The following is a 24129-nucleotide window of genomic DNA, read 5'->3' as shown; positions in this document are numbered from 1 at the left end:
ATTTTAAAAATAGATGCTGTCTACTTGATTTGCTTGTTACTCTTTGGTAGTAAAATATAGCTATAATGGCTCTGTGGAGTTGTCAGTTATTTAAGTATTCATGCATATTTAGGTAAAGCCTGGATGGCTTGGAATTATTTTAACATGACTAAATGTGTCATAAAAATTTTTGCTCCAAGAGTATGCTGTAAATGCATATGCTCAATTTAGGGAACAAAATAGAACTTTAGGTTTCAAAACATAAATGCTTAGCACATATTGTACTTATTTTTCCCTGTGTGCTGAGCACAGTGCTAAGACCTCAAAGACTGCATTAGACACAAAAGATTACCTACTCTCATGAAACTTGGAATCTAGTGGATATTCATTTATTCATTAACCTATTAATATATACTGAAAGGCTTCTAGTGTGTCAGACGCTATTGACAGATGCTCTGCTTTGCCATACAGATGAAAACATCCATGTACTATTGTATCTGGTACATAGTCAGGCCCTAACAAATACTTAACTGACTCTAAAATTACCCTTTCAACTCTCTTTAACATATGAAAATATTTTATATTAAGAAAGAATATGGAAGGACAAACTGTTGTTTTTGCTCACTCATATACACGTTTTCTTCCTGTTTGGGGACTACAATACTAGTCTTCATTTCACTCAACCCTTGCAGTTACATATGGTTAAATGAGTATGTTTTAGTCAAAGCAGTGGAGGTGGAGTTAGTGGAGGTGATGGTGTCATTTCTAACCAAGGCTTCTGAGAAGTGGCTGTTTGTCCTTCACTTTTTCTTCAATAGGACTGATACATGTGGCAGGACTTGGTAGGAGATGGGAGAACTACAAGGATCAGGCATGGCAGAAGATTCCTGGAGGAATCTGAGTAAGGAAGATATAGACTTCCATTGTGTTAAGCCACTGAAATTGTAGGGCTTGTTTGTTATAGCAGCTTGCCTAATTCTTACTAATACAGTAGTAGGACAGTTATAAGATGGCTCATTCCTGTAAGAATTATGACAAATTGTCAAGGCATATCCAAGGTAGGCTATCATTTGGCAGTGATAATACACATTATTCAGTAGATGGTATTTATTCTTCAAAGTTATCTTACTGGGCATGAGAGTTGTGTAGACGAGGATTATTATTCTCATTCTAAACATGAAAACTGAGGTTCATCAAAGTCATGTGACCAGCCAAAACTCTGAAGCCTAGAATACAGACGAATCAGTGCTAGCACTGAGATACTCTGTTTCTTATTACTGTTCTCTTACTCTCTACTACCTTCATTATAGATTTACCACCTTTGTTATTAGGTTGGTGCAAATAAAACTGTGGTTTCAGACCATGAATTTTAAATCATTATAACTAGGCTCAAACACATCTTTATTAATCAGAATAGGAACCATTACAATCAGCACATTTTTGCCAGTGAGAAATAAGTTTGCTTATTCCTGTAGCTTAAAAATCCATGCCTTGGGATTCAGTGAACTCTTGGAAAACATTTTCTACATCTTGCAGTTGTGAAAGTATTTTCCCTGCAAAAAGTTGTCGAGATGCTTGAGGAAGTGGTATTTGGTCGGCAGGAGGTCAGGTGAATATGGTGGAGGAGGCAAAAATTTGTAGCCCAATTCGTTCAACTTTTGAAGTGTCGGTCATGTAATGTTTGGTTTGGCGTTGTTGTGAAGAAGAATTTGACCCTTTCTGTTGACCATTGCTGGCTGCAGGCGTTGCAGTTTTCAGTGCATCTCATCAATTTGCTGAGCATACTTCTCAGATATAATGGTTTCGCCAGGATTCAGAATGCTTTAGTGGATCAAATGGACAGCAGACCACCAAACAGCGACATGACCTTATTTTGGTGCAAGTTTGGCCTTGGAAAGTGCTTTGGAGCTTCTTCTCTGTCCAACTACTGAGCTGGTTGTCACCAGTTGTCATACAGAATCCATTTTTCATCACACATCACAATCTCATTGAGAGATTGTTTGTTATTGTTTAGAATAAGAGAAGACAACACTTCAAACTGATTTTTTGATTTGCTGTCAGCTCACGAGGCACCCACTTATCACGCTTTTCCACCTTTCCAATTTGCTTCAAATGCCGAACTATAGAATGGCTGACACTAAGTTCTTTGGCAACTTCTTGTGTAGTTTTAAGAGGATCAGCTTCAGTGATGCTCTCCGTTGTTGTCAGCTTCCTAACTTCTGATGACCAGCCACTACTTTCCTCATTTTCAAGGGTCTTGTCTTCTTTGCAAAACTTCTTGAACCACCACTGCACTGTACTTTCATTATCAGTTCCTGGACCAAATCTATTGTTGATGCTGTGAGTTGTCTCTGCTGCTTTACAACAGATTTTGAACTCAGATAAGAAATTCACTCAAATTTGCTTTTTGTCTAACATCACTTCCGTAGTCTAAAATATAAAATACACAGCAAGTAATAAATCATTAGTAAAAAAAAAGTGAGAAATGTATATTAAATTAATGTATAACATAACCACATCTACTTAAGAATATATTCCAAAATCAAATGGCAAAGTTCAACAGGCAAAACCTCAATTACTTTTGCACCAACCTAATATATTTGTATCTAAAATTATTAGTGATTTGTTTTTACATTGTATCTATTTGCTTATTGCCTTTCTTCTGCCACTAGGTTGAGTGTCCATGGGCTGAGACTTTATCCACCACTGTATCACCATCTGTGAGAACATTAACTGGCACACAGTAGGATCTCAGTTAATAATTGTGTGGTGGAAGAAGCATGACTCAATAATTTCTAATAACCTGTATTAGGCATATTATAATGCAAATTAAGCGTGAACCTTATACATTTTTGTGAAGGCATGATGGATGGAAGGAAGGAAGGAAAGAAGAAGGGATTATGTTGGTCTAGTATCTAATCAAAATTTGAGTTTGCTTGTTAAGTCTTTTTTTAATCCAGTTCAGTGGTTCTCAAGGGTAACCTCCAAGGTCTACAGCATCAGCACCGCTAGGAAACTTGTCAGAAATGGAAACCCTGGAGCCCTCACCCAGACCCACTGAATGAGAAGTTGTGTGGGCAGCCCCTGTGATCTGCAACAAGCGGTCCAGGGGATTCTGAAACCAAAGCATCAGTGATCTAGAACATACCTCCCACCCTTCCTCATTTTCATGACATTTAGTTTCTTTTTTTCTTTTTAAGGCCTGGGTCAGTTTCATCGTAGAATGTCCCACATTCCAGATTTTTATGATTGCTCTCTAGTATTTGGTTCAGGTTTAACATTCTGGCAAGTATGAGACTATTTCATCATGTTGAGAAGCACGTGATATTTAGCCATTGTTTTTTGTAGTAAATGCTAAGATTGATCATTAGTGAACATGGTTATCACAATTCTAATGTAATGTAAAGGTATATGTTCCCCTTTATAATGAATAAGTAACCTAAATAGAGGCAATTTGACACTGTGTGAATATTTTCTTCCTTGAAAAATTTCACCCAGTAGTTGTCATATCAATTGATAATTTTTGCCTGAATCACTACGTTGGAGTATGGTGATTTTTCTAATTTTGCTTTCTTTCTGCATTAAACAGTTGATGTTCTTTAAATAAGAGCTTTCTGTCTTTTCTTACATTTATTTTTTATGTGTTTAAGTATCACTATGAATTTAAATTTTTTAAAATTCAATATGGCAAGTTAATTACTATCATTATTCTCTTCGATATTCAAATAGTGCCAAATTGGGTCAGAGCGAGCCTCTTTGAGCCACTGACTGTTCTCTGCATTCTGGAACAAGATGTTCCAGGCTCACTTGTACATTTCCTGCCCACAAACTGAATTAGAAACCAGGGTTTCTTGAAGAAACCCTGGTTACTGGTAGAAAATACTTTTTGGAAACCAGTGTCCAGATGCTAGATATCCTACATCAATATGTACACACATGCATTCATACATGTATAATTTTTAATTATGATTTCTTATAAATACCCCAAATTTAAATTCATGGAGTCACCTTCATCTTCAAATTCTTTATCTTCATTTCCTTCTTCTCCTCCTACCTCTGTCTTCCTCCACCCCTTTCCCTGTCCTCCTCCTCCTCCTTCCTCCTTCTTGCTTCTCCTCTTCCTTCTTCCTTTCCTCCTTTTAACTTCAAAGCCAGTGGCATTGCCTCTCTATGATTGTTATTCCATATCTCCCGCTTTGACCACAGCCTTTAAAATTTCTCCCTTGAAGGACTCACATGATTAGACTGAGCCCACCCAGAAAGAACAGGGTGTCTGCATCCTGGGTCTGTGTCCTTAACCACTTCTACAAAGTCCCTTTTGCCATGTAAGGTATCATATTCACAGGTCCTGAGGTTCTTAGCACGTGGACATCTTGGGGACCATTTTATGCTCTCTACATCTTCTTTCTCTGTTCTGTTTCCCTTCTCTCACAGTGAAAACTTTGACTTCCAACCACTTCATTATATTTGCACATTTCCTCTATCCTACAATATATGCAGAATAACTGGAGAATCATAACAGCGCTAACAGTAATGACAATAGGCCTGCAAAGTAATGCTCAAGCTTTCTTTTCAGTTTTTGTTAGTGATGGTGGTATGCTCAGATATCTCTCACTCAGGTGTACAGTTAAAGGACTGTCAGTTTGGTATATGGTTAGGTTCATTTGTTTTGTACCCAGTTTTAAGGTTTGTTTTTTACCATCTTTTTTTAAAATTTATTCATTTATTTTTAGCTGTTCTGGTTCTTCATTGCTATGCTGGCTTTTCTCTAGTTGCAGCAAGCAGGGGCTATTTTCTAGTTGTGGACGCAGGCTTCTCATTACAGTGGATTCTCTTGTTGCAGAGCATGGGCTCAAGGTTCATGGGCTTCAGTAGTTGCAGCATGTGGGCAACTTATGGCCGTGGAGCACAGGCTTAGTTGCTCCACAGCATGTGGGATCTTCCAGGACCAAGGATCGAACCTGTGTCTCTTTCTTTGGCAGGCAGATTTTTACCATTGAGTCACCAGGAAGCCCCTTCCCATCCTTTTTGATTTATTATATTTTTATATGCAAAATACATAAATTTAAAGAGAGATATATCCAGAGGGGTCCCCTCCCAATACCTTTCCCCTGCTTTCATCCATCCATCACATATATCATTCTTAGTAGTCTATGTTTATGCTTTCTGTGTTTCTTTTTGCAAAACATGTATGAAGATGTGTGTTTATTTTTTAATCTTATTTTACTCCTTTCTTACCTAAAAGTCTATGTACATTTTTGCCCCTTGCATTTTCACTTAGCCCTGTATACTGAGTCTGTTCTGTACCTGTATGTGTCCAGTAGTATATCCTGGGAGTCAATCACCATCACATGGTCATAGAAATTTTGAAAGGAGTAATAATTAAGCTTTTCAGTATACCTCTGTATTGTTTAACTTATAATAAATATAATATTTGTGACTTAACATGGCTAAAAAGAGAAATACATACAGAGAAAATGCCCTTTTTTAATGCCTTCTGCTCACTCACCTCATCACTAATCTTTTTTGTTCTTATTTATATAACATTTTGTAGATAACATTATTATGGAAAATTTTATTGCAATTATCTGACAAGTTATCTGCCTTTCTGGCCTGTTAGTTGCTCAAATGTAGAAACCTCTCCCATTTCTTTCTTTTTTATTTTCTTCCATTTTGGCTTTCATTGATTGTCCCTGACATATAGGGCTTCCCTGCTTACCTATACTGCCTGAAATTCTGTTAGAGATTTATTCAGTTGGCCTGGTTTTTAGTGTGTGTATTTTTTAAGTAAAATATTTTATCTGAAGTTATGAATCTCATTTCATTGTCAACTTCTGCCATCCTAATGTGAATTAGTTGGCAGAGAACTAGTTGTTTCTTAGAAAAAGTGTTAAAAAAATGATGTGTACAGGTTTCTGAGAGAGGATAATTATGTTTTGATAGTGGAATTAAAGCCCCCATAAAGGTAAGAGGGTATATGACATTTATGGCTATTCTAGGAGGGAAGGAGACACACCAAGGAAACAAAAAGAGGGAAATGTAAAAAAATTATTTCCCTGTGTTAACTATGTGAGCAATGCACAGCATAGCCAATATGCTTAGATGAAAATAGACATATTCACTGGGACAGAAACAGCCTTTATATAGAGAGTTTTCTCCAGATGCTGAGAGGCTGAGGCCCAGAAGTTGACATGTTGCACAGGACAGTTGCTACAACCCAGCAACTAGAACCTGACCTTTGGAATCCGTCACACTTACAAGAGTTGATATGCCCTTTGTCATGCTTCCAAAGGATACTTGGGGAACCAGAGACCCCCACTTCCCTGAGTGTCCTGAGCCACCTCTTGTCTTTGAGCTCATCAAAATTGGGCTGCCAACCTCAGGACTAAATGTACTACATCTCCATCCTACCTGACCTCCTTCAGTCAGGTCCTCTGTATTTGTGGAGGTTCAGCCTCAGAGCTTTGTTTACATTTCAAATCAATAAAGAAAAGTGAGCCAGTAAGAAGCACAGTATTAAGTACCATCCATATGAAGAGGTATATCCTCTACCACATTTCTGTTGAAATCCTGAGAAATGTGAAGAGAGGCTGGAGCAAAATGAAAACAGGCTAAAAATTATGTCAGAGACCAAAATGCAGTAAGGCAACTGGATTTTGGGCAGGTAATCAAGAATTGCTTGACTTTGAGTTCTGTTGTGGCATAACGATGTCAACATATTCACACCAACTCACACACCGTGTGCGCACACACAACACATTTGTGTGTGAGATACACACAAAAAGGACCCACACATACAGTTCTCAGCAAGACACACAGAGCATGCATGTAACAGTGTATATACAAGCACCATGTCCCAGGTATAACTTTCATGCACATAAAACACACAGGTGTGCATGCATACATACGTGTGAATTGGTTCTTAACTGGTTACTATAAAGATGTAACCCTTCCATCTGCCACCTTATCCATACATTTTTATTTTGATGAAAAAAATAGCAGTAGAAGGGAGAAAATCTCTCCATCAGAAAATTCAGGGGAAAAAATTCCCAAGACATTGTCATGTATTTCTGGTTATTTTTGGTGGTTAAGAGAATTATTTGAAAACAAAGAAACCTTTCACAAAGCCTCTAAAATACAAAAGATTTAATAACATTTACATCTGTGTATCAGCCATGTCTGTAATGCGAGTCATGAATAACACATAAACCAGAGCACGGGGAGAACAGAAGTGCTCACACATCATTTAAAATCCAACCCACCCCATCGTCAGTGGAATCAAATACACAGCAGGAGCAGTTCCAGTTGACACACACACAATATAGTCATTGAAAATGAAAACATATTAATTATGTTCCTAAGGTTAGGAGAGAACAGGCAGGATCCACTACCTGTTCAACTCTGTTGAAATTCTGTGCTGAAAAGTACATCATGAGTTGCTTCCTTATTTTTCTTAAGAAATTACAGAATGAGGGTTTGTGTGTATTTGTCTTGTTTTATTGTTTATTTGAAATCTGCACTTGGGGCTCTGTCCTGCCTCCTTGCTGTGCTGAAAATGGTGAGGGAGTTAGCATAAGAAGATAGATCCTTGTTGCACTGAGTAACTTGCAAAAAAGGAATTCATTGTTGAGCAACAGTATTGTAAAACAGTACCTGCATAACTCCAGGTGGTTTATGTGGAAACCCATGCTGCTAGGAGAATAGCTGTCTGTCACCAAACCTAGAGCACACCACGTAGCAACATGTTTGAAACACAGGGAAATCCTTTCGTTCCAATTTGGAGAATGCTCTGAAGCCCGAATTTGGAACGGTACCTTTCCAGATCACTTTACCTGGCTCCTGTGAATTTCTAGGGATCTCCTAGACTCTCTTGTAAACTGTGAGATCCTCACCTTCTGCCGCATAGAAGCCTCTGGGGCCATGATGCAGAAAGACTTGTAAAGGGACATGATTTTTGTTGGGTGTTCACATTTGGTATTTGTTTATACTTATTCTCCCAGTGTTTACTTCCAAGAGTCAAGAGAATATTCAAATAATGTAAATTTTAAATCAGTACTTTTGTTTGCTGGCTTTTTTTTTGAAATAGAGTTAATTTACAGCATAGTGTTAATTACTGCTGTATAGCAAAGTGATTCAGTTATACATATATATGCATTCTTTTTTTATGTATTCCTATCCATTCTGATTTATCACAGGCTATTGAATATAGTTCTCTGTGCTCTAGAGTAGAACCTCGTTGTTTATCCATCCTGTATTGTTTCCTGGCGTTTGCTCCCATGTTTGTTTAGCAAACCTTTCCTCCTCTGGTTGCTATTTCACTTCCTATCTCTAGGCCACCTTCTGTCAGTGCCAGACCATCTCTTGTGGGACCTGAACAGCTTAAGATGAGCTCTATAAATGTCAGGGATCCCCTTCCTCTTTTACTTTGTATCTCGTTTCAGAGTGAATTTTCAAGCATCTCACAGTCTTCGCTACAGCAAAAGGTTAATAGTTCTCTCTTTTTTATGTACTATAAATGGTCAATTTCTAAGGACAGTGTTTCAGGGTGAGTTGAGTGTAATTGCTAAATAATATAGTCATTCTCATTTTAAATGAGTAATACTTTCATTCCCAATGCTTCTATCTGCACGTGTGTATGTGCGTGTATACAGACAGGCGTGGGTGAGACCTCCTCTGGGGGGAAGGCACAGCCATTCCATAGGAGTTTGCACATTTAAGCATGTGGATGTTAAATGTTGTGCCACATCCTGAGCCTCTTAGGCACTGCAGATTATGTATAATAGATGACCTGCATTTACAGAGATGTGTGCTATACAGATGTAAATGTTATTATAGCTTTTATATTTTATGTTCTTGTTGAAAGATCATTTTGTCTTTGAATAATATGGCCGTTCAATTTTTTTTGGTGGGGAGGGGGTTATCTTTAAAAGAGGATATGAAATGGATATTGCACATCATATATTTCTTAAAAGTAATTTGGAATTTTAGGGTCTGGGATTGGGGCTGACTGATACACTGCCATGATGAGATATAACCCCTGGAAAATAACAGCACCAGCACATGCCTGCATCTGTCCAATCTCATAATTCACTTTCACATTGGATTATGGATGTCTGCGCTCAGTGAGTCTATCTTCCCTTTAGGTATTATTTCAGCCCTTTGAGATAATAAGGAAAGTTTAATTGCGTTGTTAATTGATTTTTTGCACAACATTATTACCTTGATTGATTGCAGAGTTGATGAAAATGTTAGACACAGGCAGCGTGGAGTATCAGCCCGGGAAGGAGTGGGAGCCTTGTGGAGAATAGATAACCTTGATGTTAAGAGCTATATCCTTCAGATATGTCTTCCCTTGACATATTGATGGCCCTTGAAAAGGGAAAAGCTGATTGTATGCAGAATGCAATCATTAAACCCACTTCAGCTCGCTGTTGATTAATTTGTTTTTTCCTGAAGGATCTAGTTATAGGGAAGGCCTCACTTGTACCAATAGAAGCCATTTTCTAGGCTCTAGCCTGTATACTTAACCCTCTGGGTGCAGAGGAATAATGAGGCTGGCATGGCCGATACAAGAAGATGGTCTCATGATGTGTATAAAGTGGACTTGACCCTCACAGATATCCTCACCCTCAGCAGCACGACTCTTTTCCCCATCATAGTGCTTATTTCCCCTGAATACCAATTCTTTCAAAATGCCAAGGTCAGGCAGCCTTTTATTGAGACTGGAAGTAGGATGAAATGGAAGCTTCGGATGCCCAGGAAGACTTACTAACCAGGATTCTAGTGGTTTCTGGAGAAGACATGGCACTTAAGCGTTGTGTTACACATTAGATAAAACCTTACATAAATTTGCTCTAATGACTGGAGGATTTTGTTTCTTATTGGGGGGTATGTGTGTATATGTGTGTGTGTGTGTGTGTGTGTGTGTGTGTGTGTGTGTGTATGAGGGATTTGTATGTAGAAAGATACAAAGGGATTTTTGGAATCAATTTGTTATATTTTCAGTTACTCCTCTGTCTGGCCTTATGTAACTCTTACCAAGAAGTGTTTATTGAAAGCTGTCTTGGTAACTATGGTTCAGAGCCGTCCTGATGGTACCAAAGATCAGGTTGATTGATTGATCCATTGGACTCCTGCCCTGTTTCCCTCTCCCAAACTCACCCCACTTCATCCATGGCTGCCCAGTCCCGGTCAGAGAGTGAGGCTTCATGGGGAAAGGAGTCAGCTTGGCCAGCTACAGGAAGCTTGTAGGTGTGTAGTGATTCTAGAGAGCCCCCATCTTCTAAGGAGAATAGCAGAGTCCCCCGTCTCTCCCCACCCCTACTACGATACTTTTGGAGCATTCTGACTTCTTTTCCCATCTTCTTCCCTTTGTGGCTGTCCCAATATTCGTTTAAAGCAAATTTTAATTGTATAGAAGAGTTGAAGACCTACCAGTAATTACATTATCTTCCTGGGGTCCTGAGCCCCCCGGAGAGGTCACATGGGCTTCAGGGCAGAAGAGAGGCTGCTCACGGGTCTCCCAGAGCCACAGTGTACCTGGAGATGGAATTCACACCATGGTCCAAAGCACAGTTACTCCCCAGTCTGCCACATACCCCCTCCATTCAGAGCCTTTCTTTTGCTGAACTAATGACTAGCACTCAGGGAGTCTAATATCCACAGAGTCTGGGCCCTCAATTACTGTAATGGCTTATAATGAGATTTTGGCCAAGTAGCAGGTAGCAGGTTATTACTTCCTGCTCAGCGTGGGCAATGTCTACGCTGTTAATTTGTGTTGCCGAATGTGGCTCAGAGCTGGGCATCAAACTGTCAGAGCCAGATGTATTCTATTAGGTGGAAGGCTCACAGTAGCCCATGGGCAATTTTTTTTTTCCAATATGGAGGCATGTTAACTCACCACAGGGTGAATCCTGATAAACTCAAGTCAGCCAAATAAAAGGGGTAATATTCTAAGCCATCAAAGTAGTATGTTCCAGAGAAAGATAACACCTGGTACCACCCGCTGTCAGCAATGTCTGTCTAACCCAGGCCATTTCATTGATAGGCAAAAAGTATCTCCCTCTTAATATTGATAGAGAGACTCTGGTGCCTTCATTAAGATTTAATGAGCCTGACTCTAATGAAGACCCTTCTAATATGCTCTTCAGTTGTTTACTTTGTCTTTATTTTGGGCAAAAAAAAGGTACACGAGGTTCATATTGCCCTTATAAACTGCTTCCTGCTATTAATTTTTACTTAAACTATAGTTTCTTTGGCATTAGCATATGTATATGTATATATGTGCTTTTTTTCAAAGCAAGTTAGAAGATGAGGAGTTGAAGATCAGGAAGTAATGAAAACCATTTTGACATTTTGCAGTGAGAATTGCTAGTGCCCAAGAATTAAGCTGTGCTCTCTGTAATGACATACTTCTGGGTTGTTTTTTTTTTTTTGTACTGGAAACTTCTTTCTGTTAGATCATATATCAGCAGATTCCTTTTGTTTTCTTCTTGGAGAGAGCAATTCAGAGTGTCCTGGAATTAGGAAAGATTATGGTAATATCAGCATAGGAAAAGTTTGTTTGAATTCTAATGAAGGGCAGATGGAGGCTGGACTAACGGGCCCAAGAAGGAAGGTCTTTTCCTCAATCCTTGCAGTTTGAATTATGACAAACTCAGTTGTTATTGGGTCTGCTTAATTTTATTTGAGAGGTTCTTTTTTGCAGCTTGAAGAATGAAAAAAAAAGCAACTTGTCTTTATTTTCAATGGCTCTCTTGAGAAATTTTAGCCTGAAGAACCAGACAGAACTGTGGATGCTTTCCCCTCTTTTGATGTGAGCTTTCTAATAGGAACAGACCTGAAACCCAAAAGCAAATTTCTGCTTGAGAGCGAAGCCAAAATTCCCATTCAAACTCTGCAGGGGGACCCCCGCTGCTCACATTTGTTCATATAAGATTCTGTCATTTTAGAGAAAAGCTAAAGACTTTCTGGGAAATTTTTTCTGCAAGATTTTTTTTTCCTTATGCTTCATAAATTATGGTCTGTAGATTCAGTTCCAATCTACTTATCCAAAAAACTCCTTTCTTCTGTTAATGTAATCTGCACATCACTTAAATTTAAACCTTCGTGTTTTTCATTTTGTATTAAAGTGCTGGAGCAGTCTTCTATTATTATTATTTTAGGTAAGGTTTGTTTTCAGACTGTTGTTAGGAAGACAGTAAAACTTCCATTTGCTAAAACTCGATACAGTAGATTTTTATCTCTGAATTTGAGTGGTCTTGATTCTACATGGAGAAAAGCTAATGTTAAAGGTTTTACTTTTTTAAAGGGGCGGGGGAGGGCCCTTTTAGTTTGTCTTAGAACTTTGTTTCTCAAAGTGTGGTTCCCTAATGTGTAGCATCACTGCCACCTGGGAACTAGAAAAACTGCAAATTCTTGGCTCTAGCTCAGACCCACTAAACCAAAAACTTTGAGGGGGCGGCTCAACAATCTGTTTCAACAAGGCTTCCAGGTAACCTGGGTTCCAGGGAAAGTTGGAGAATCGCTTTTCTGGGGACAAGCCATGCAGCTCCTCCACCTGCCAATGTCCAGGAGTGTGTATCAAACTCTGGGGTTCAGAAGTATCCTGAGATCCTTTCACCCACTCCACAATAACTGGCCATCTGTTGAGTATCTCGGGAAGCTAGGATGAAAAACTGTCATCTCTGCCACTGAGGAGTTCCTGTACAAAAAGAGGTCTTAAGACCTTGAGAAATGTTCACTGAACAGTCTCCCCACCCTAGTGAAACCTCTGAACTGTATTATCCTCACTATAAATCCTCGTGGGTGGTCACCATGAGGTACCAAGTAAAGTACCTGTAAGACAGTGAAACATGCAGTGTTTCACATGTGACAGAAAACTCAAAAAAGGTTTCTAGTGAGACATGAGTTAATAAGATAATTTAATTAATTATCTGGAACCCAATATTTCCCTAGTGGCAAGGCAATCCCATGACTGTTATATTAGGAAAGTCTGAGGGAAGAAAGCGTGAGAGCCATTTTATTTTTACTTCACTGACCATTTGAGCAGACTCTCAGGTGACATGCAGAACCACACCTGGACTCCACTTTCCTCCAGTCCAGTAGATCCAGTCTTTGTTTACTCCCTTTTTCTGGTGAGATCCACTCACTTATTTGAATTCTAAAAAATTCTATTTTAAAATACCAGCTCTTTCAAAAATGATGATATGTTCAAAATCCCTGGAAACCCATGAATTCCTCTTTTCTCCTAAAGGGAGGTGGTCATTTGTTGCTCTAGGCATGAAAATAATCACCGGCCCATGTGCCAGAGGCCAGTGATAGGGACTAGATGATGATCAAACAGAAGCTGGAACAAGTTTTATTTTTATTTGAGTCGTTTCTACCTCTTTTTACTATTTTTTTCATTAATTTTTGTTGGAGTATAGTTGGTTTACAATGTGTTAGTTTCAGGTGTACAACAACATGATTCAGTTATGCATATACATGTATCTACTCTCTTCTTTTTCAGATTCTTTTCTCATGTAGGTTATTACAGAATACTGAGTAGCATTCCCTACTTCTACAGGTCCTCATTAGTTATCTATTTTATACATAGTGGTGTCTGTGTGTTAATCCCAATCTCCTAGATTTGTCTACCTCTCTTTTCTGATTAACCTGGGCAGATACTCTGAAAGGGAAGACAACCTTTGGGTGGAAGGCAGCCAGGATTTGCATGGATGGAATCCACATGCTTTTTGTATGTTTAATTGACCCAGTTTTTCTTTAATTTTTATGTTTTTCACTTTTTTTTTTTTTTTTTGCTATCAAATGATGATTAGTAACTTCATGCCATTGAATGGCTTATTTCCTTGTAGACTTTCCCGATAAAAACAAACTTTTTCTAAGAAGAATGGGAATCTATCTCTGTTTATCTTACATGCTTCTTTACATTTATGCAGGTGACATGCAAATATCCCCAAACCCTGAGCCTGGAAGACTAATTAGAGCAATTGATGGTAAAGAAAATTAGTCCCTGAAATCCAGACCAGAGGCATCCAAAAGGAGGGGTGAGCAGTGGGGGGTGTCTGGTAACCCCATTCCCAGGAAGCGTTCAGCACAGATTGAGCAAACATGACGTATTGATCATTACAGAACCTATAATTGGTGACCAAAAGCCCAGTGTGACTTTAATGGCCCTCCCTGAATCGTTGCCATCAGTTATTTATTTATTTATTTAAGAAAGCAGCTGTTTTTCCTAAATTCATGCTGCCCTCTAGTGGCCACACTCCCAACCTCAAGTAAAAGGTGGAAAAGATGAATGTGGAAATCATGGTAGGGATGGCAGAGGTGATAAAGGGGTGAAAAAAAATATTATTTTTTCTTTTTCTCTCTCCTATCTGAAAGATTTCTGAGTTCTTCAGTCAAAAACTTAATAAATAAAAATGAAGCCGTATCACGTGACTACTGTCCATTTTGACTGACAGCCTGGCTGGTGGGCTGTCCATCAGCGAGCAGCGCAGAGGGATCTTCATGAATCTGAACTCATTTGCATCCCATCTTGGCGTGCACTTGGAATGCAGCCCGTCTCAGATCCATTAAACCCTACTTAGAACAGGGAGGTGGGGAGAGGGGAACACAGACCAAACTGGCTTTAAGAATTCAAGTTTCCCTGGTGGAAAAGTAGGTATGAATCAGGTTGTGGATCTTTGACATTCTTCTAAGGGCAGTGTCCTATAATTCAGAGGGATTTGTAATGGAAAGATAGCATTGCTGGGACTTTGGAGGTTCAGTAGTGAGGAATTTGCATTTCCACTCTAGTGGGGCATGGGTTCCATCCCTGGTCAGGGAACTGAGATCCCACAACCAAGATTGATAGCAAGAAAGATAGCATTGTAGTTGTATGGTGTCTGGTCTGGTAGTGTGACCTTGGGGAAGCCCCTTAGAACCTTCTCTTGGTCCTTTACTGAAAATGAAGATCTTTAAATTCTGTCTCAGTGAGAATTCTTCAATACCTTTAAAGAAATACTTTCAAAGAAAAAATTCCTATTCTGTGTTCAAGCTTACTAGAAAGCACAGCAAAATAATCAAGTATCATAGGAGTGAATGAGTGAATCATTGTTTAGGAAGTCAGAGTGAAAACCATTTCTGGCTTCATTCTTAACTGGCACACACAAAAAAATATGTAACCTGAAAAGAAAACTCAAAATTTGGGTTGCTAAAAAGATTTAGCAATGGTGGGTTATTGGTTGTTATTTTTTGTTTTTGGTTTGGTTTGATTTGATACTTTGAAGAGGGGATGTTATGGGATCATGGAAATATTTACTGTGGCATTTGATCTCTGATATTTACATGTTCCTCTTTGACTGAAATATAGCATGTATTGAGGTAAGAGCCAATCGTATTACTGATGTTCAAACAGGGGAGCAAGGGAGCCCACACTCAGACCTGGGATTCTTTCCCGTCCATCTCTGCCTACACACACGACCCCCAGTACAAAATAATTTAAAGGGCATTGACATCTGAGGAAAAGCATGTTGACTGTTTCCCTTCCAGGATTCACATCATGGAAACATCTGCTGCCAGATAACTTTTAAATCTGTCAGCTTCGTATTTCCTCAATGCAGAGAGGACACTGAATGGTCTGGTCAGGTCTGGGAAGGGCTGCAGCATCTGCAACCGGAGCACAGGGCCCGGGGGCTCACAGTGAGACTGCGGATCCGGTTACTAGGGATCCACTCCAAGGTGCACATAGCTCAGACTTGCCCCCGCTTTCGTGTTTCCCACTAACAGGTTATTTGAGGGAGAAACTGGCCCTGCATCTTTTTTAATCCTCTCCGCCCTCCTTCTCTTCTAAAATGACAAGCCTCATTTCAGCTGCCCTGGGAGCCCGAGTGCATTTTCCACAGGCTCTGGCTTGTCACATGTCAACTTGTCCGCCTGCTCACGTGATTGTTCCTGCAGCCCCCTCAGGCTGGGGTGCGGTGGGAGTGGGGGGCAGAGGGGAGGGCGCTAGCTTCTCAGCCTTGCATTCCTCTCACCTTCAGTAGCGATTTTGCCAAGATGCTTTCCCTGCTGACTGGTTTCCTTCCCCAGCTTTCTTCTTCCTTACAAACACACGGGTGAGACTTGACAAGGCCCAGCATTTGTCTAAGGAGGCTGCATAATCTGTTCTCAGTAGAAAGTTTAACCTTCCTTCAGGCCTCACTGGAGGGGGCTGAACACTGTGGCCAAGTGTCCTTTTCTCAACGGGATGTGGTACTCAGCATTTGTGTCAGCTTTCTTTCAGTGTACGGATGTATCCAAACCTTCGGTGAGGTGACCCCTACTGTGGTTTTTTTGGATGGTATTTGGTAAAAAGCAGTGTGTTATAACCCCATGATGTAGATCCTCTTGTGCATCCAGAGTATTTACATATGTCCTGTATACTCTTTGTGCTAAATATAAATACAAACTGCCATTTACTTAATCCAGAATAAGCTGACAGCAACTAAACCTGCACATAATGCAATTTATTATGGATGAAAAAGTGACCAAAGATTTATATCTTGTCGGCATATTGAAAACTGCACAAATTCATGGGAAGGAATTAGCCTTTGTAGCAATAATGAAAACAAAATAAAATTGAAGTGAACTAAAATGACACACAATAAAATGTGTTGTCTAAACTTCAGCAGAGGACTTAATTCTTCCTGTCACAATTTACATCTGCAAAATTTTACTCAAGGAAATGTAACCTTGTGAAAATTAATGACTTAAAGAGATTTAGAAGGTGTAACCAGTAAAATTTGATATTTGCCAAAAACTGGTGGAGGAATTTCACCTTAATGTAAAAAATTACATGGAAAAGAATTAATCCCCTTTGCAAATAATTTCAATAAAAGAAAAATGAAAATGTTAAAAATAGAATATGGCTTGACTTTGAATTTAAAAATTAAGAAATTAAATTGATGAAATGTAGTTTTCTCTGAATAATTAATATTTTCTGAAAGAAAAAGTACCAGGCTAGCTTGTGCTATATTCATAAGCTTTCAGCCAGAGCACCCTGGGGGTCAAAATGGCAGAATTCAGAGGTCCACCATGGCAAAATATCAGGGTCAGCAGAGCAGGGTGAGAATACCCGTCCTGGGGTTGTTTTATATAATAAAGGAGAAGAGATTTTAAAAAGTGCCCTCATTTGAGAGACTAGACAACCTCCCTTGAGCAGCGCTGTTTGAGGCGGTCACTTCAGTACTTAGCAAGGATGGCATGCCCACCAGTCCGTGGAGAGGACAGCAGGAGCCCTTATTCACCTTTTGGGGTTTAGCAAGTGCTGCATCACCATGGCACTCTATTCCAAGCCCAGACACAGATTATAAGCTGAGACTCTTGCCTGAAATCATGCTCAGGAGGGAGAAAGCCTCACTTTGTCTTCTCTCCCTTTCCATGGGTCAGGTGGAGAGCCTTTCCCTGTTTTATTTCCAACCTAAGGCTTCCCATTGCATTTGTGTCTGCAAATGAAGGGAAAATACTTTCCCCAGGGAAGGTGGACTCTGTCCTTCCTGCTTCCCCTAAAACTGCTCCCAAGCAACCTCTTCCCTTAAGACCATTTTAAAATCTCTCTTCTTTTTGTTTTCTTTTAAAATCTTTTCTTTGTTCTTAAGTAGCTTATGCTGAAGGAGGCTGCTGTACTTGGAGCCTGCAATTCTGCAAGCTCTGCTAAATCCTGTGTGATGTCCACAGTGGAGCTGATAGTCCATCACACAGGCTGACCTTGGAGTATTGCTCCAGCCACTTCTCAAGACCATAAAGCATGGCTGTTTATTCCTTCTAGTTCCCGGTTTACTTAGGACCTGCACATAACAAAGGCCGAGGAATGCGCTTTCTGGGGAATGTCCTTTCCCCTGTGTGATGTTTACAGCTCTTAAGGCTGGATGATAACGTTCCTTCAGTCCACTGCGCTCTCTCCAACCAGACGTCCCGATTGCTTTGTTTTTGTGGGAGGAAAGTGTTGAGCATAAAAACAACATCAGTGTTGAGGAATTGAGGCTGTTGCCTTCTGTTACTTTGCAAATATTTAATCTGTGTATATTTTTAAAACATTTCAAATGCCTGTCATCTAAACGAAGGTTAAAGTATGAGTGTTTAACAACTGAAATTCTTCACTTTATGGATTCTGTTTAAATTGTGTACAGATAATTTGAATGGTATTAAATTTATCTATTCAAATATTTATTGAACACCTCCTTAGTACTAAGTACTGTTTGAAGCACTGGGTATTAGAAATTGAGAAGGAGGGATTATTATAGAGGTGACATGTTCACACTATGTATAATGTCACACAGAACCTTCCATAATGAACCAGAAAGACTCTCCAGATATTCTTTCCATCTCTGGGCCCACCCACGTCTTCACAATATCATCATCACTCTTCAGAGGCCGCAAAGAGTCTGGTTCCTTGCTTTACCCAAACAGATGGGAGAACAGGAGTTGAATGAGGAGTCCTCTGTCCCCTGCTTATTTTGTAGCACTAATTGGAAGGTGCTAGTGATCACTAACAGATTACAATCTGTTAGTCATTACACAGTTACACTTACATACATTTGTGATAATAGCATTTAAAGCAATGACTACCAAAACTAACATTATTAGTGATAATAAAATCTATACCTTCTCCATGTTACAAAGATGAATTCATTGGTCCAGCCTGTATTCCATCATCAGATGAGTTTTTTTATGACAAAAGACTATTATTCTTTCACAGCTAAAATACAAATGGTAGACCATTTACTCTGATATTTAGTCTTCAGTTCTATTGAACACAGAGTTAGGAGACTCGAGCTATGTCAAAGCTAGGGGACATGAGCTAATTAGTGGTGAGCGTGTCCCAGCTCTGGGTATGAAATGCAGGTTGCAAGAAAGTGAGTCAAACTTCTTTCCTTGGGTGTTTGGAGGTCCAGCAAAGCTCCCTTTTATGTATTATGGGAAAATGGGCTGGATGGGTTTCAAAAGCTGACTTGGTCCAAATCAAATTTTGATTAACTAACCATTGGCTCTGTCTCCTACATCAGGCAGTATAGTACCTGGCATCCTTATCTTCATAAGGGAAACATTCAGAAATGCTGAATCATCCATTTCACAAGCAAGGTGGAACTCTGGGATATCTGGCCCCTTGCCCTCATTTTACAAATGGGAAAACCAGCCCAGTGAGGGAATGTATGTGGGTATGTGTCCTCAGCTGTTAGGGGCCAAACTTGATTTAAATACAGGTCTTTCCCCACCTCCCCTTACGAAATAGATGGTAAGACAAGGCCATCTGGGATGTCAGCAAGTCCTGGGGTGTTTGCTGGCCTCTACAAGGGTATGCAAAGATGTCCTTTCCAGGACACTTAGGGTTTTCCTCAGTCCTATCCATACCATCGCCACACTGGTGCAGCCAAGAAAAGACGCTGAGTCCCAACCCCCAGGCAGCCCCAAGGTCGTAACCTAACCTGCATAATTAGAACACCCATTCCAGTGTGGGGGCGGGGGACATTTTTAAAGATAAAGGACCTTTTTAAAATAGACTTTTCCCGACATATCTTTTCCAGAACTAAAGTTTTAAGAGCTTACAGTGATGGCAGAGCTGGCTACTTAAGAAAAATTAGACTGTCTCATTTGGTAGGAGAAGATTCCCAAGGGGACAGGGCACTGTCATCTTTCAGGGCTCCCCGAAAGAAGCCCCGCGCAGACAGCTAAACGTCAGCCTGATTCGCAGCAAGCCTGCTTCACTTATTATGGGCAAAGCCAGATATTTTAATTAAAAACACTACATACGCCATTAAATGTGTTGTTCCCCATCTAGTCCCAAGACATTTAGAGTTTGAAGAGATACAAACAAGTGAATGCATTGCAGATGTACACAGAAACCACCGCCTACCAAGTCACCACCATCGGGTTCCCGAATTCCAACCTCAGAGTGCTTCCCCATCAAAATGTTCTTTGCAAGCAAACTGTTTCCTCCGTAGTTTGCAGTTTATGGCAGTTGCCATGATGGAGAAGGAAGGCCAGGGGAGAGCCAGAGAGAGGGAAACACACAGTCACCGTGTCCCTTCATTTATGAGCAGATCGTATTAGGTTACAAATAATCTTTATGACAAATGAAGTCTTAGCGCTGCCTTCCCCGCCCCCCCCCATGCTAATATTATTTACTTATTTATTTATTAAGCATGAAAGTCCTCTTTGGGGGCAGGGTTATCCATTCCCAGCTGTGAGCTTAGGTCAGCGGCTCAATGGAGGCTACCACTTGGTTAACTTAAGCAGTCGTTGGTGGTTCAAGTTCAGAAATCTCATCTGACTTTAACTGTCGCTAGCCGTACCACCTTTCTCCCCAGGGGAGCAGCAGCAGCTGGATTTCATTGTCGGGCTGCCAGGCTGTCCCTGCGCCTTCCTGGAGGAGCCCACAGACTGAGGGCCTTCCTTTCCCGATTTTATTCAAGGTGACAGCTCCTCGCACGTTGGCGCTCTGACCAACTCAAGTAGCCAGGATATCAGGGGGTAGGAGTGTGGTCCTCCTGCAGAGTCCAAATTTAGATTGACTGAGGTCATCCTCGGGCCTCATGACCCCAGTGCTCTGATGGAACAGGGCTGCCAGGAACTTGGCCATGGTAGCAAGTTTCGTAATGATGTCTGGGGAGAAACGCTATGCAGGAGCAGGCGAAGAAGACCCCAAGTGCTGGGGAGTGATGTCAGCTTTTGTTAGAGCAGCAGACAGTGTTAGAGTATCCTTGGCATAATATGGCTCTGGTATCTCTGTCAGCATCTCTGTTTTCTGTCACCGCACACAATCCTGGGCCTGTCTCGAGCCCTGACAGTGTCTTTTCAGATCAGGTTATGCCAGCCCGGAGACTGGCTCTGCTCCCCACCACACAGCCCCTTTGTTTGAAGTCGGCCCTCTTGTCATTAATGCACTTGATGTCTATTTAAATCTGAGGGTGAGCGCGATATCTGTTTTCCCGTCAAGAGATCATTGACAATATTAATACCTCATGTCCTTGCCTCATTTTCCAAGCTCTGACACTTTGCCACAGTCTCCTGCATTCATCAAACAGCCCTTTCTCACCAGGGTGTCTATAAACATTCTCACTTTCAGGCCCACAGGAACAGGGCAGGCCTTAAAAAGGACTTTTATCAGTGCCGGCCAGAACAGAAGGACAGGGTTGTGCATGCCTCAGAACACATCCCCTCCCTCCGCATACAGCCCACATTCAGGAATATCCAGGCTGTTTCTAGAAAGGCTCTTGCTATCCAGGTTGTCTATAGGCAAGGTCTGCAGTTGAAGTTTGCCATGGAGAGAGCGCAGAGAGAAGAAATTCAATCCCCAATGTGCTGGGGAGTTTCCTGGAGCAAATGCACCCGCTGGTGTTTTGTGTGTGTGTGTGCGCGCGCACATGTGTGTGTGAGTATGTGTGTCTGTATCTACCTTTCGTTCTTTTACTCAAGAGAAAGACTATGTTCTTTATAACATCTGACAGCCCTATTCATTTCTTTTTATAAAAATTCTTGCTGTCCTGGTGCTGTAGAGAGAAATTAACATCCCAGAGCCTTATCCTTCCACATTCTTGAGGATTTCTTGGAATCAATTATGGTTAAGGAACCCCCTTGTGGATTTTCAAGGACTTTTGAGACATTCCCACCCAGGCCTGTAGGGGGTGCTGTTCAGGGACTGCAGCCTCGAGCCACGCCCCCAGACCTGTCCTGGCTCTGATGACCATGTTAGCACAATTCCAGGCGCTGTGTTAATTCAGCACAGTAAACGGAACAGCTCAGTGTCAACAGCCAAAAGAATAATTTAGGCCCAAAGAGGGTCTCAGGGAGGTTTCATCCAACCTCAGTGTTTCCAGGCACCAGACCAATACTGGAAAGCAGAACTTGGGGACTAGGGGCCAAGGAGAAAGCGTGGCCAAAGGTGAAGAGTGGTCCACAGTGAACTTTCTCAGGGGACCCTGGCAGGAAACAGAGGTGATGACAGCCAGCCCAAGGCCCATTCTGAGGCCATGAAATGATGTCATCCTCTCCCGATTGCAAACTTGCAGAGATTCTGTGACCGCAGCAATTCTCCATGGTGTCCCAAGTCATCCAAACCAAGGAACATCTGCCTTGTCTTTAAAAGTTTCTAAGTCATTTTGAATCCACGTTGAAGAATACAGTCTACAGTTCTGTAGTGGAGAAATATCTCCTGTACAATGACCCAAGTATTTACCACCTAGAACTTCTGATGTAAAGAACCTGCATGATTTTCAAGTGCTGATTTATCCCAGAGGAGTAGTAGATGGTGGTTGTTAGTTTCACACTATCAAAATAATGGGGAAAAACATGTATATGGGTAACTATTTTTACAGACAGATTTGTATTTCATGAATTTATGTGTGTGGACACTTTTTTTTTCTGGTTATGCACATTTCAGAGACTCAAGTACTATTAAGTAATAAGACAACTCCATGAAGCTGAGTTTTAAGTTAGTTTTTCTTAAATTAGAAGGAAATAAACCAAAGGTGGCAAAAATCAAATTGTAGTTATAAATATTTTCATGCAAAAAAACTGATATTTTCTTAATAATCCTGCAAAGCTTTCAAAATAACTATGGCAAGTGATTTCTTATGGGTATTTAGGATAAGTGGTGAGTTGATTGAAAGGTTTGACGTTATTCTAGGGGCATCATTTAAAGTCCTCTTATAATCTCTGTGAATAACAGAAAAGCTGTATATGGAGCCACAAAATTATTTAAAATAAAACTGAAGATGAAAATCAAGTGCATTCCAACCTGAGAGTATAGTTCAGGACCCCTGTAAGAAGAAACCATTTACTGTCAGAGGCACCGTTACTTTCTATGTGGCGTTTTGTGAACACCATCCTTCCTTAATCATCCATTATGTACTTGAGGTCTGCTGTGATTTGGAAGGTTCTGTCTGGATATTAACAAAATTGATTCATGATAAAGGATTTGAAACTCCATATTCTGGAAGGATTGTTTTATATCTTTTGTTTAGACTGAGCCTGACTTTTAATTCTTAATTTTCCATTTTTAGAAAGTCTACTAAGTGAACTTGGAGAGAGAATGAGGGTTTTGCTTTGTTTTGAGAAGTAGCTGGCCAAACTAGAAAATTCTTTAAAATGTGAAAGGCAAATCATTCAGGAAAAATATTCTTCCTAAGAGCCTGTGCTCTGGTGACATTTTATTTGAATGTCAACTCTAAGGGCAAGAAAGTAGAGTCCTTCTCTTTGGGGGCTTAATCCATTTGCCACCACCCATGGGCTTTGTGATTATATTTCTGCCATGAGCACCAATGTTTTCTTGCTACAATACTTGTGCCATCAGTAATAATTGTGTTTCTTTTAATTTGCAGGTGTCCTGGGGAAGTGTCGCTATATTTACTATGGGAAAAACTCAGAGGGCAACAGGTTTATCCGTGATGACCAGCTCTGAAAGGCAAGTTCTCTATGCCTTAGCCAGTGACATGAGAGTTAGAAAACAAAACAAACAAACAAAAAAAAAAGCAAAAATAAAGGAAAAGCTAAATGAAAAGACAATGGCCCACATCCCTTCTCTGTAGGAAAGCTATGACTTCAGCTTTTGGTACCTTCTGCTGACTTTGCCAGGCCTGTCAGGATCATCCTTCTGCCTTAGACTGAGTGGTCACACAGAGATTGACATGATTGCCCTTAAGCAGGTCTCATCCACTAGGGTGACAGACAGTGGTGGCGAAGCACCAGGGCTGACAGGATGAACACCATGATAGATTGCCTGGCCCCTCCACTGCTCACAGGGGAGCAGAGGTCACACCTGGGGCCTCCCTGAGCATGCTCAGTGGTTGTCGTCAAGTGCGAGAGACTGTGTCTTTAGCTTGCCTATTGAGCAGAGATCCTTCTGATACCATTGTGCTGTGGGTTGATTTTTAGTGACACAGTCAGTTTAGAGGAAGCCTTCTTTCTGTTATTTCCCTTAAATCTTAATCTCTTGTATTCTGCATAGTCCCCTCCCACCCCATCCTCATCATCCTTTAGCATATTTATCACAGGCAATTCATTTCAGTTAGTTTTTTGGAGAACAGAAGAGGTGCGTTCTTAGCCACATTGTGTTTTTATGATGAGCTTTGTGCTCTTACAATTTGTTGTTTGGAGTAAATTGCTGTCACTAAACCTTGACTTCGAAAG

General features: G+C 40.5%; 1 protein-coding gene across 3 annotated transcripts in view; it reads left to right on the top strand.

The window, feature by feature from the left end:
• The window catches only part of LRMDA (leucine rich melanocyte differentiation associated), a 1119641-nt gene extending 1096141 nt beyond the window's left edge, over positions 1-23500 (top strand). For all 3 annotated transcript variants that reach the window (XM_043476453.1, XM_043476454.1, XM_043476455.1), the window contains one exon: positions 23322-23500. In XM_043476453.1, coding sequence (XP_043332388.1) covers positions 23322-23401 — 80 coding nt within the window. In that variant the 3' untranslated portion in view covers positions 23402-23500. The remainder of the gene's footprint in view (positions 1-23321) is intronic.
• The last annotated feature ends 629 nt before the right edge of the window (positions 23501-24129 follow it).

Source organism: Cervus canadensis, chromosome 8, assembly GCF_019320065.1.
Source record: "Cervus canadensis isolate Bull #8, Minnesota chromosome 8, ASM1932006v1, whole genome shotgun sequence".
Classification (NCBI taxonomy): Eukaryota; Metazoa; Chordata; class Mammalia; order Artiodactyla; family Cervidae; genus Cervus; species Cervus canadensis.
This window is presented reverse-complemented; position numbering and strand designations above follow the sequence as displayed.